General features: G+C 40.0%; 1 protein-coding gene across 10 annotated transcripts in view; it reads right to left on the reverse strand.

The window, feature by feature from the left end:
- The window catches only part of Ate1 (arginyltransferase 1), a 142,808-nt gene that overhangs the window by 29,461 nt on the left and 99,041 nt on the right, over positions 1-14,306 (reverse strand). For all 10 annotated transcript variants that reach the window (XM_026384172.2, XM_077799164.1, XM_026384177.2 and 7 more), the window contains one exon: positions 3,068-3,188. In XM_026384172.2, coding sequence (XP_026239957.2) covers positions 3,068-3,188 — 121 coding nt within the window. The remainder of the gene's footprint in view (positions 1-3,067; positions 3,189-14,306) is intronic.

Here is a 14,306-nt window from a genome sequence, read left to right on the forward strand (position 1 = left end):
AAAAAATATAAATAAAAATACTTTTTTAAAAAAAAGTCATTTGAGAAACTTTTGAACTCCTTTCTTTGGAATAGGTAAAAGTCCTGAACTGAAAACAACACACCTATTTATGAAAAGATGGATTTCTTTAGAATTTTTTAAAGTTACTTTAGTTTGTCAACATCCCCTCATTGTATCACAAAGCAATAAATACAAAAGGATTTTGTACTGTCACACAGACTTGGCTGAGTAAATAACCACAGAACCCAAACTTTCCAGAGAGGAAGGTGGTGCCGAGTGGAGGGGGCACGGGCGGGAGCCAGGGAATCTAGAGGCTGACCCCAGCCCAGGAGAGGGAGAGAGTGGGACTCTTTTAAAACCGGCCCCTGAAGCACCTTGAGGCCTCAGTTTGTCTTACAGAGGCCACCGCTCATTAGCTGTGCCTTTTGCAGAGAACTGAACTAGAGAACAGCTAGGAGATATAAGACATAGTGAAAAAAGTACCATGCCGACCAGCAACAGCACCTTGCGGAGCTCTTGTTGTCTGCGTCAGAGTTTGGAAACAGTGAAACTGGCCCAGAGAAGAGGAGAGCTCCTCACAGGCTGCCATTTAAGCCTCCGATGACCATGTTTCACAGCAGGCGCCATACACTCCAGCATGTAGCTGCATTTTAATTTCCTAAAACCACAGGACATGAGTCTGCTTTCAAAAAGTGTCTGGGCTGTGACATTTAATACTGATAAAACTGTACAGTTTCTCTGTTGAAAGTTTCAAAGTCTCAACATATGGAAAGGATCCTTATTTTCTTCGAAGCACTTTTCTCTAAGATATTTACTGTGTTTTGTAAATAAATTCTAAAACAATGACTGCCATGAGTAATGTAACTTACTAGGTCACAGCAAAAGAACATGCTATGTATTGGGCTCTCACCAGGGCATCATGTGTTCATGACAAAGAGCAATTTGAGACTTTAGTTCTCTGCCGTGAAGTGCTCATTAACACTTATTTTGGAATATAATTTAAAAATCTGTTGAGTAAATGTTTACTTGCACACCCACCCAGTGCATGGAAGTTATTCAGTCATACTCTCAACTTCATAAAACATGGAGAACTTGTGATCTTTTAAATCTCCAAGTATTATATAATAAAAGCAACCTTTAAAACAGATTAAAAAGAAAAGCGGGTAAAACTGTGTCCTAAATCTGGGAGTTAGAAACAAATTTAAGATCAGGATGCTGTTCAGTTGCAAGGAATTTGCAAACTTCACATATGCCTATGCAGTAATTCACCAAGATGGTCAGCATTTTCCCCATGGAGGATCTAGCTCCAACCTGACCTGGAGAAAAGCTGTGGGGGGCTTCTGTGGTTTGTGGGGGGGTGGGAGAAAAGTGGGTTCATATATGCTCTTCTCTATAACACTATCGCCTCTGGCTCTGACTCCGACTCCAAAAATGATTGGAAACTGAATGCTTATGAGCTATAGATCTGTGTGATCAACGAGGTGTATGTTTACTTAGAATAAACCATCCTATTCTGCTTAATAATTTAAGGCATAGGAACTTAATAAAAACCTGGTTAAACTATAAAATATAAATATCTGGAAAGCCTGGAGTCAACCCCGATGCCTGGCACATAGTCAGCAGGGCCCCAGGCCACTCCTCACCAGATCCAGATTGTAAGGTATCACACCATGGATTATGAGTGCTACTCTGGCTTTCATAACAGCTTTTCCAGGAGCTTTTTTTTTTTTTTTTGGTACGAAAAATACCAACTTTTGGGAAAAAAAAATGCACACTTTAGAGCTGAAAGAAATCACTGCATTTCTTTCCTTGCCCCTTTTATATTCCCTTTGATTCTGTCCATTTGCTTCTTCCCCTTGGCCAGGCTTTGCATTTTTTTCCTTCCTTTTAAGATCATGGGTGGCTGGGACAAAAAAAAAAATGTGTTCTTAAGAAGTATGTCAGGCAACTCTGTGGTGGATTTATTAGGACCCAGAGCTCAATGAAGCACACATGGCACATCAGCAATGTGGGGAGGACATGCTGTCGATGGAGGGCAATCCATTCCAAGAGTACCAACTCATACTGCTTAGCAGAGTCACACTTGAGTGCCCTGAGCATCAGAAAGAGCCCATTTAAAACCGATAGCAGACTCAAGACTAGGAGGAAGTAAGCAGAATCACACATTTTCCCAGAAAGAAGGTACACAGCAAATGAGAGTAAATGCAGACAGAAGCCTGGGTACACATGGGGTGCAGTATTCTAACTTGTGTGACTGCCTCTGAAACAACACTGGTGGGAGTGACTCTCACATGCTGCTCTTAATTTAACCCTCATGATAGCTCAAAGGTAGGTCCTAGACATTAATATTAAGGGTCAGGAATCTGAGGCCAGGGAGATATTTTGTTTTCATGGTGCTAGGGAGGGAACTCAGGGCCTCACAGGTGCCAGGCAAAAGCTCTGCCACAAAGCCACACCCCGGCATTCAGGGAAGTTTCATGCCGTACACCAGGTGGTGGTAAAGACAGGATCTGAACCTAGCCAGTCTAACTCCAGGGCCGCCCTTTTCGTGTCTGCACATCTAGTACAGACTGACATCCCAGGGGAACCACGGGAAGCACACATGGCTGGGGCTGCACTAGGCAGGAAAAGAGGGGACAGGAAAGGAGACAAGAAGTCAAGAAAGTATTGTCACAAAGCCCCACAGCTTGTTTGCTACAGTGATACCATTCTACAGTTCCATCAGGCTAATCAGTCAACATCTTCTCTATACGGTCCACGTAATCAATCTAATGGTAAGCTTTCATGTACTGTGGTGGCTGCAAGAGAAATGGATAACGATGTCGACCCTCACAGCGTGCAAAAACTCATCCAGTGGAAATCGAGGGCTGTCAGTGGCAAGAATCCCGTTAGCTTTCTGAATTTTTGTGGAACTGTGAGATGTCTGCCCCATCTTACACATGTGTGCACATGTACTCATGTACACTCTTCAGTATGTAAAGCCTCCTAATCTCTGGATAGAGCCACAGCCACACACATGGAATGTGAAAAAGTCAACAACCCCCAGCTACGGTCAGCCGCAGTGTACCTGCTTCAGGGTCCTGGTTGAAACGGCAGTACTTGGAGTTTTCCAGGGAAGGCAGGCACTGCTCGATGGGAATCCAAACATATGTCTCAGGACACAACAAATCAGAAGGCCTGTACTGACCCTGCAGGGAAGGGAAGAAAAATAGCACAGGCATTACTAACAGCCACCCCAGAGCAGCAGGAGAGGTCTGAATGGCAAAGTCACAATCAACCGAGGGTCTCAGGGTAGAGCACTTGCCTAGCATGTGCAAGGCCCTGGGTCCCATCCCCAGTATCACAGGAGGGGAAAAAAGCAACCAGAAGCAGCTGCACTATAGATGCCGCGACCCCTTGAGAACATGCACTTCCGCATCTCGAGCACACACCTGTGACTCTGGGCTCCCTGAGCTGTCTTTTGTGAGGCAGTGAACACTAGAGGACTGTATAGACATTTTCCAAAATGGAAGGAACTTCACTGTCCTTAACCACACATTTTTTAATTTGTAGACTCAGCTGATAATAATAATATTCATGCTGTTACAATGTATTAAAAATACTTATCAACATACTTCTATAAATAATCTAAACTAATACATATATAGTAAGAAATTTTTAAAACAATAGACATTTCAGGGAAACATCTATGATAATTCCATGAACTTTCTTCAAAAATTTTATTTTAGAAAAATAATTTGCATATTTGTAACTCAATTATGTACCCTAAATCTAAAAACAAAACTATACAATACATGTTTGGGGAAAAATAATCATTCACTAATGGGTAATATGATAAGCAAATTATGTGAAAGCATTCATTGAAAAATTTCAGAAATATCAACATTTTATGTTCTTTGAGCTTAAATAAAATTTCAAATGTCTCTTCTCTATTAAAATTCAAAATTCATATAGTGATTAAAATCTAGAGTAGTGTTTTTCAAACTATTTTGCTATAACTTATGGAAAGAAATACATTTTACATTACTTCTTAAACATATATTCAAGTATAAAACTAGAATAAAATGATTTCACACCCAATGCTTATCCATGTTACATTCTATTCTATTTTCATTTTTTAAAAAATGATCCTTTGGAACCACTAAAAGTGCTCCCACAGCAGTAAAGATTGTGAAAATCGCCTCCGCAAAGCCTGACAGGCTGAAGGGCTTCACATCTCCAGCAGCGAGCTGAGTCAGCCCAGAGGCGAGCACCACACCCCACCACCACTTAGGGCAGTCAGAGGCTAAGCCAGCCGGAGGCTATCCACAGCAGAAGGCGAAACAGAGGCGGGGAGAGGGCTCCAGGACGACGGAATTTTGTTGGAGACTTAAAAGGAATGAGAATAATAACATGGAGATCTGCCAAGCCACAGACAACCAAGGAACAGAAAAGAGCAGGTTGCTACGGCAATGGAAAGTGAGGCTAGGACCAGATTCTGGAGCCTCAAGTGTGCTTTGGACTAATTTCTTCTAGAAGAAATGGAAGGCTTGCTGGCTGACAGAGTAGGCTTTACTACTACATTTCAACAGGAGCAGGTGCAGGATGAAGACCAGAAACTGAGACTCCAGTCTTCGCTTTCCTGGGGTGCTCACCGCCTTGTTGATGCCTTCCCACCCAACAGCAGTTAAGAGCCACCTGAAAGGGTCAGTTCCAGGTGATCTACTCACCTGGTATACTCTTAGAACTCACAACAAGATTACTTAAAAATAAATGCATAATGAAAAAGTATAATAAAGCCAGACACTCCACTGCCTCTCCATCTTATCAAAAACAATCAATTCCATTCCCTTTTGTTATGGTTTGGATATGAGGCGTCCCCCAAAATCTCATGGGTGAGAAAATGCAAGAAGGTTCAGGGGGGAATGACTGAGTTGTGAGAGTCTTAACCCAATCAGTGAATTAATCCCTTATGGGATTAAGTGAGTGGTAACTAGAGGCAGGTGGGGTGTAGCTGGAGGAAGTGGTTAATTGGGGGCATGGCTATGGGGTAACATTTTGTATCTGGAGCTAGAGTCTCTCTTTCTGCTTCTTGATCACCCTGGTGAGCTGCTTTCCTCTGCCACCCTCTCCCACCATGATGTTTAGCCTCACATCAAGCTCCGAGAAATGGAGCCAGCCTTCTCTGGATTAAGACCTCTGAAACCGAGAGCCCTCAAATAAACTTTTCCTCCCCTACAGCTGTGTTGGTCAGATCTTTAGTCACAGCAGCGAAAAAGCTGACTAAAACACCTTTCTTACTGAAAGCAACTCCACTCTCCATTGATTCAGAAACAATTTTACTGGGGGGAAGGGACAGTATGAGGTGAAGCTCTCCATAAGATTAAATCTGAAAATATAGACAACAGGAGTTCTAAATCTTTCTTCTTTTCTGATTCAGATCATTTGAAAAGTCTAATGGGGAAAAAAAAATGCTAAAAGGCTAAAGACATCAAACTTCTAGGTAAAAGAAAGGAGTAAATTTTTTTGACCATGCAATATACAAAGATTTTTTCAGAAGACGGGGAAAAAGAAAAAAAAAACTGATGAGTTAGACTTCATAAAAATTGCATGATATTCAAAGAAGTTATAAAGAAAAGAGTCAAGTCAAAGAAGGGAGAAAATTCAAAACAAACAGTAGACAACAGAGTCATACCCAGAACTAAGAATTTCAACCAATCAACTTTTTAAATTACTTATAAACTTTGTCAAAGATATACAAATGCCTAACCAGCACATGAAAGATGTACAAATCAAAACTGTGACAAGTTACGACTGCGGCTCTTACTAAAGTGACTAAAAATTTAAAAGATGGAATAATGAAGGTTTGGCAAGAATTTGGACTACCTAGAACATAGCTATTGCAGGTTTAAAACAGAAGCCATTTGATAAAGTATAAATATTCATGAGTGTATCTCAGATAAATTCTCTGAATTGGTAATTTGGTTAAAGAATTTTACTTTTATCAATGACAAATGATTTTACATACAAGGTGTGCCATTTTACATCACCACCAGCAATGTTATATATCCAGGTGCCGATTTCCCCCACATCCTTACCAAGACTGTACACTTCCAAAACTTTTAATCTCTGCCAGTCTGAACAATGGCATTTCACTGGTTTTAATTTGCATTACATTCTTTCCCTAAATGCAAAGAATTTGCCATTCCCGGTTCCATAAAATTGGCCCATTGTGCTGTTAGATTGCTGATCTTTTTTAATTAATTGAAAAACAATCTTTACATAGTAAAGAAATTAACCCTTACTTTATAAAATTCATTTTACATATTCCCTAGTTTATATGTCTTTTTATACTATGTGTCATACTCTTTGCCACGTGGAAATTTGACATGTAGTCAATTTTATCATTTTTAAAAAATGGCTTCTGGGTTTTTGCACAATAATTAAAAAGGCTACACTTGTTTAGAGATTTTTAAAAATATACTAGAAAATAATTTTTCTAGTATTTTTATGGTTTCAAAATTTTACATTATATTTATGCTCCATCTGGAATTTATTTTGGTATAGGCTATAGGAAAAAGATCCAACCTAATTTCTTTCAGATGTTTCCTCAGTACCCTCACCATCGTTTTTTGAACAATCTTCATTTCCTTCCCTCACTTAAAATGCCTCTTTGAGAACTTGCTAAAATTTTGTATGTTGTGAAGTCTTTTCTGGACTTCAATCTAGTCATGTGCCAGTGCCACACAGTTTTATATAGTAAAGCTCTGTCTTATATTTTAATCTCTGGATACATCTGATTGCCTCTCATCACTCTTCCTTTGCAGAATATGCTGGCTCTTTTTGCTTAATTATTATAGGCTTTCATATTTGGCCCACATGAGTAAAGAAACAGAAATAAAAATGGAATGGCTTCTTTTTTTTTTTTTTTAAACCGGGAATTGAACCCAGGGGTGTTTAACCACTGAGTCACATCCCCAGCCCTTTTAAATATTTTATTTAGAAACAGGATCTCACTAAGTTGCTTGGGGCCTTCCTAAGTTGCTAAGGTTGGCTTTGAACTTGCAATCCTCCTGCCTCAGCCTTCTGAACCTCTGGGATTATAGACATGTGCCACTGCCCTGGCTGGAATGGCATTCTTGATATTAGAATGACAGTATACAAAATAGAATACCAAGAACATCTAGTGAAAAAAAAAAAGTGTATCATCTTAAGTTAAAAAAAAAAACGAAGAAACCCCCAAATTGTACAAATGATACCATTTTCTAACTCAAGGTGGGAGTAAATGCTAACTGGCATGCTAACATGGCAAATATTAGAGGTGGTGGCGGTCAGGCAGGCCTAAACTTGGGAGTCCTGCTGGTTGAAACAGACCAAGTTTCCCTGTAAACATACTCCATGCAGATATGTGGATTCAACAACAGTCACAGGATTTACTGTCAATAGTACTGACAATAAATAATAGCAATGAGTACTCAATGAATCCTCACTATTGACAGGCACTAGGTGCTGGTCAGAAAAAGATGGATCAATGCCTGCCTCTGGAAAATTCTCAGTCCAATGAAGGGACAGGGCTGTGCCAAGAGGAAGCATAAACAGGAATGTGCAGAGTATGGCGCGTGCCACAATTCAAAGCTCATGTCCTCTGAAGGCAATGTTAGCTCACACAATGAGCAAGACACTGGCTTATCTCACTAAAAGATCATAAATGATAATCATAAATGATAATCATAAATCATTCTGACTTCTGCTCAAGTGATTTCAAATTTTTCGTTAGGCTAAAACATTATTTTCTGCCAAAGTACAAGCTCATTTCAGTGCTTCAACTATTCTCCCAAGCCATTAAAGATGCAGAAATTCATAAACTGAACTACTTTAAAATGTATGCTTTCTAAATCAAGCTGACTGAGGAGTTAAAGGCACAAGTAGAAAGTGCAGGGGTCTGAAAGCTGCCCTGCTCTGTGTGCTGCAGGCAGATGAGGAATGTCTGTAGGAAGAATGTAATTACCTGTGGATTTGAACATACTTTCCTTTGGTAAGAAAGAAAAATATTTAATCAACCTCTAAGAACATTCATTCAGATTGGAACAGCGAGGTAAAAGATTCTTTCCTACAGTGGTAGCTTTTTGTAAATAAAAATCTAAGTTACCACAGACTTCTGAAGTACTCAAAATTCTGAAAACATGACTGGTCCAACAGGGCTTACTTCCAACTGCGTAGGGAGTTCTTTCAATGTGATGTACAACTTAGAAGATCAGTTCTAGACATCCTCGGAGCCTGCCTCCCCACCGCCCACCCCCCAGCAAGAACAAAGTGGGCCTTACTGAGAAGGGCACCTCGGGCAGGTACCATTAAGGGCAGCCTAATTCAAGATATGTTGCCTGCAAAGTTAAGAGTTAGTTTTAAAAAGTCCTGAAAATAGAAGTCAGAACGCCTAATTTTCATTAGTATTTTAAAAAATCGGTAAGAAACAGCCGCACAATTCAAAGCCCTCAAAGGGAACTAACTGGAGCAAATCCTGTGATTTATAACTTCACCAATCTGCCATAACATCTACAACTGTTTATAAACTGTTTGGAACTGGAAAACAGAACAAAAATAAAGAAAACAAACTGACAAAGTGCCTCTATATTATGAGTTGCCAAAGAAGAGTCAATGTTCTACTCAAAGTATGGCTATAGGACCCAATGGCTTCCTCTCTAATGAAAATCACTTACACTATTTGTACTTACACTACATCTCCCCACTAAGAAAAAATTTAAATATGGTTACATAATATCTCAATCAATTTTGCTAAGTTGCACAGAATAAAAGTCTAGGAAATGCCAAAGTTAAATCTAAAACATTGAAAGAAAAAAGCCCAAAGCCCTAGCTGAACAAATTTCCTGCTCTGTTTCTATTAGAAAAGACTGTGTATCCCGGAAAAGGAGATGGTACAATTTTGGTTTTGGTCAATGGAATGAACAAAGACATTCTTCTCACTTGCATGCTTCAGACCATAATTTGAAAAGCATTACCATATTGATTTAATTTTCTACTCTATAAAAAAAATCACAAAATAAATTATGTGGAAAATATCTTACTTTAGCAAAACACAATAGTCTGAATTCAGTCTAAAAACTACATTCATTTTGATAGCCAGACACTAAAAACATCTATCACATCTTATAGAATAACAATAAATACAAGTATCTAAAGAGTTTGTAGAGGATGTATGTACATGGAAAGATTTGATTTCAAAATCAGTAATAATTTCAGCAAAGATACTTTAATGAACATCTTTTACTTCTAATGAAAACAAAGCAAACAACACTTAGAGATTTTTCCCAGTTACAACGTATCTAGTTAAAAATATGAATTTTTCAAGAGCAAAATTATATTAATGATGTGGAGAAAAAATAAAAAATGGTTCTAGCAAACCCTGGCAGTCAATTTTTTTTGCAATGATTTTTATGATGTATTTCCAATACCGTAAAAGTCACTTTTTAAAGTACACATTTCAGTCTTTCATTATATTTCAAGGCTGTGCCACCATCATCACTACATAATTACATAACACATTCATCATTCCCCAAAAGCAACCCCACACTCATCCCCAAGTCACTCCCCATTCTAAGGGCCCTTGATCTATTAGCAATCTATTTCAAAATGGAGTATCTCCTCAAATTGCCATGCTTCCTATTTGAGTCTAAGTAAAGAATAAAGACAGGACACAGCCTACAAGACCCCAGGTGACACACGCCCACATCACCTTTCTGGCCTAGTTTCCTATGACTTCCCCCTTCTCTGCCATGCCACCTTGGCCCCCACACTGGCTTCCTGCATCTCCTGGAATAAGCCATGCCAGTTCCCACCTCAGGGCTTCTCCAGGCTGCTCTCTTCTGGTCTCAGAGGTATCCCCTAACACTGTCATCTACTTAAGTTTTGCTCAGTCACATTCTCAGGGAAACCACCGATCCTCCCTATTTTTCTTCCACAGAGCTTATCAACTTTGAGTGTCTTTTAGTTCCCTGTTCATTTACATCTATATGAGACTCTTGTTAAAATGCAGGTAGGAGTTTGCTTACTAACGTGTTCCAAAACCTGCTTAGTAAATAACTGGGTGAATGGGCAGGGAGCTGGCACTGCCCTCCACCTGCGCCCTTTCTCCCTCCTCTCCCCAAACACAGCAATGTTACTGTGTATCTCCTGCCTTGCACCAATCCATCCATCTGCAGTTGCCACACTGGTATCAGTGGTACAGCTCCCTATTGCTATTGTGTGAGCAGTTCTCAACCCTTGGGAATTATCACCAAATGCTAAAACTGCAAGTACATTATTATGAGAGGGTCTACAAGAGTTGCTGAAATTAAAAAGGGATTTTCATACTCAAGATGATTAGAAATGAGCTACTTGTGTCCATTTAATTCTCTTTTCCCCCCACAAAGCTGAAAACATTTTTTTTCCCCCACTGGCATATGTTCTCAAAAGGAGCACAGCCATTCAGGTTACATTTCACTAAAAAAAACAACTTGAGAAATGTCCTCTTCTGTTGGCAGAGCTGAGCAGTACCACCTTGGCTGGTAATCCTTAACAATGATGATTTCTCCCTGTGTTTGTTAAGAACCCAGTCCTCCTAATAATTCTTTGTATCATAGGAATTACATCCTGTAAAAAGGGAGGAATGAAAACAGATGTTATTTCTATTGTGTGATGAATTCTAAACTTCTGATTCCCTTTCTCACACCATATCTAAATCAAAAAATACTATTATTTAAAGTATTTGCATAATAAATTTGAAAAAATCCTAAGAAATCACTGCTTAGTTAGACATGCACTGGGACTGTGCCTGGCATCTAGGATCAGTGCATGAAATGGCCTTGGGAGGTGCTCACCATCAGTCAGGGTCCAGAAGGGGGTAATGGTGCCCTGGTAGTTTCCACAGCCACAGGAGAATTCAGACGACTGCACAAAGTGCTGGGGAGGTGACAAGAACAAGAGGACCCAACCCAAGCTGCTTATGGAACTCAAAGGTCAAAGAATCATCTTCTTCTGTGTCAGCAGTAAAGGTCCCTCTGCAATGCACTGCCAAGGCTGAGCAGCATTGTGTTTGGGAAAAACAGGCACCAACAGCAAGTGCTGGTGCAAGACCCCACAGCTGTCTCCCTTCTGAGCTCCCAAATCACGCCATCAAAACTTCAAATCAAACAGGAGATGAAAAGGCAAATGACAGTGTCATCTTTACAGCTAGTATGTGGTCCAGCATCTACACAGCTTCGGGAGGCTTCATGTGGCCCCGCGGCTTCACAGTTTGGGGGGGCTTCAATGACACTTCAGCTTGATATTCAAAATGTTAATGTCAGATTAGTTCTAAAGAGTAACTCTATCTTCTCCCTGAACAAATGCCAATTTCCATAAATTCAAATTTATTACCAGTTAAGTATTTTTCCTCTTAATACAGAATGATATATTTGAAGTAATTCACGAAATGATTCATCTATAATCGGTATTATCTGGAGAAATATTATGGAACCCAAGGTTTTTAAAATGCACTGTGGTTCCTCTTATCTTCTTAAATCTCCTGTCTTACTAGATTTCCATCAAAGTGCTTCTTACAGCTGAAGGTACAACTGATCAGAAATAAAAGATTTACTATTTACATTATAAAGGAAAACACCCTAGAAAAATCCTGAAAAAAAAAAAAAACCACTGAAACGACTAACCATCCATTCTTTGATTACAGTAAATCCAGAAATACATTATTTTAATCTTTAAAGGGCTTTCACATCTTTTAAGTCATTTTTTTTTTCCTTTTTTGGCCATGATAAATATGAAGAAACATGTGAACCCTATGTATTCTGGACTACGTGCGTTTGCTGGGCTGAGAAGAATTCCCTTTGAATATTACATTTTTCTTTGTATAAGTTTAAACATCACAAATTAGAAGTTATTTCTTTAATTAAAGTATTTGAGACTGTTATTTTTTTTCTCAAAAAAAAAATCTGAGAAAAGTAAAGAAATGCTTTCATATGATATTCACCCAAGTTAGCATTCTTGGCTCTTAATTAGAAACATCTGGTGATGGGCTTGGCAGATTGCAATAAAACTGAAGTTACCAATTCACACCCTGCCATTTTGAGGGTATTTTGTTTTTACAGTTTTCAAATCAAAACCAAACGGACTTTCCTTTGAACTCTGGTCCTGAACCAAAGATCTTTATGAGATTTCACTCTCAAGAATACTTTATAAATATTTTGTAAAACAGGAAGGTTTTCATGAGTATTTGAAACGAGGTAAACCTGCAAGTTGTTTTAGAAGTTCAAGTCAAATTAAGATGTGAGTACACCAAAACGACAAAATTATTTCAACATACATACACCCACCTCCCCACAGAGAATACCATAAGCAGGGAACAAAAAAGAGATTAACTAGACATTTAAGTCTTGTGTCAGGCAAAGTTGATATCAGTGTTGTTTCCCACAATAAACATACTGATTTTACTAAAACCGACTGCTTAAAGAGAAGCTCTCACACGACCTAAAGGAAAATAGTTCAAAACAATCCATTAAAGTGGGCTGCGGCCCCAGAGAAAGTCAGAGTAAGGGCTTATTAGATCCAGTCCTTTCCCTGAAAGACAACACCAGTGGAATCCCATCCACGGAGTGCGAGGCAGACCCCTTGCTCCTGATTTCATTACGTAAATAGAGACTGACTTTATCAGTCCCCAAGAGAGCGCTTCAGAAGTAACTCTAGCTGCTCTGTTTTCAAAAACTGTGTTTGGGTTGTGCCACGCTCAGCTGGCGAGGTGAGCCGAGACCAGTCAAGACAAAGGGCCTAAACATCTGAATCCATTTGCGTTCCCCAAACTCTGAACACCAACAGATGTCCTCCATGTGCGCCACGCTAAGCTTTGAAAATTTAAAAATACATATTTTCTCCTCTGACAAACAGAAAGTGATGGTATTCTGTGTTTCTTTAATTAAAATCCAAGGGTTCTCAAAGGCTCCAGGACTTACTTTAAAGCTTCTTTAAGACTGAGCTATTTATTTTACTATTGGCAAATAATGCAGAATAAAGATTCTAATTCAGTTTTAATCACAATCTTTGCTTTTATTTTGGAAACCCTGAGTTAATCTTTTTTTCTTCTAGAAAACACAAAGAAAGCTTGTGAAGAAAAGATTCAGGGAGTCAACTTACGGCCCAAATTTAATTTCAAACTGAAGGGTCATAAGTTGAAAGGATGAAAAACACTAGAATGAAAGACGAAGGCAGAGGAAATAATACACAGAGAAAAAGAAAACCCAAGCTGCCTCAGTTTCTGTTGGAGAGTGCACATGCACATGGATAGTCATACACGTGTACATATGGATGTGATGTTCACTATGTTGATGAGAAGGTCAGTTTGGGTGTTTGTTTCTTCAGCCTATAGTTTAGAAAATAGCACTGAGCGGCCTTGGTTCTGCCACTACCTGAATGGAGGCCACCTGCACCGGGAGGACAGTGAGGGGCTGGTTCCAACCTTGATGCTGGAATCCATCTCCCACTGCCACCAGACTGAGCCGATGGATGCTACTGAAACCGTTTACTGGCTCTGCAGTACCTACTGTCTACCCAGGAGGATCTCTTTCTAAAGTAAAAATATTTCATAGGCTTTAAATGATGTGGTTGTAATTTTAGGTATAGCTGATAAAAAATTACACAAGGAAAAAAAGACACCCCACATCCAATAATGTTTTTAAATGAATCTGGAAGTTATTAATCACAATCGAACCTGCGTGTCTGTAAGGCAACATGGGTGCGGATACCTTGTGACACTCCCTAGTTTAGCAGCACCAGGGATGTGCCTGACTATCAAGACCCACTTTCAGTCTAGCTCCTCTTCTCCCACACTCTCACCCCAGGGCACGCGGCTGCCCTCCCCATGGGCGTGATGGAGCCTAAGACTGCCTGCTCCTCCTCCACACCAAGGCCTCCATGCCCCGGCTTCTCCTGGCCACAGTGCTCCTGTCCTGGGCTCCACGGGCCATGCTGCCATTCCTGCATTCCACATGTCAATGCCAAACACGCACAGTCTGCCCAGCCCCTGGTGAACAGCAACACAGGCTGTTTCAGATAACCTTCCTGTCTAAAAGGGGAGGCAAGCTTTAAGGATATAATGGCAGAAACATTACTACACAGGATGGCAAATGCTGCAGAGGAAGCACGTGGACACGTGTAACAGGGAGCCCTAATCTGCCAGGGAGGGTCGGGCTCACACTCTGGGAGATTCCATCTGCATCTCCACAGAAGCCTCCTGCAGAACTCGGCACAGTCCACAGGAGTTGTCCGTGTACATGCGGCACTTCTCC

The sequence above is a fragment of the Urocitellus parryii genome, chromosome 5, assembly GCF_045843805.1.
Source record: "Urocitellus parryii isolate mUroPar1 chromosome 5, mUroPar1.hap1, whole genome shotgun sequence".
NCBI classification, from domain to species: domain Eukaryota; kingdom Metazoa; phylum Chordata; class Mammalia; order Rodentia; family Sciuridae; genus Urocitellus; species Urocitellus parryii.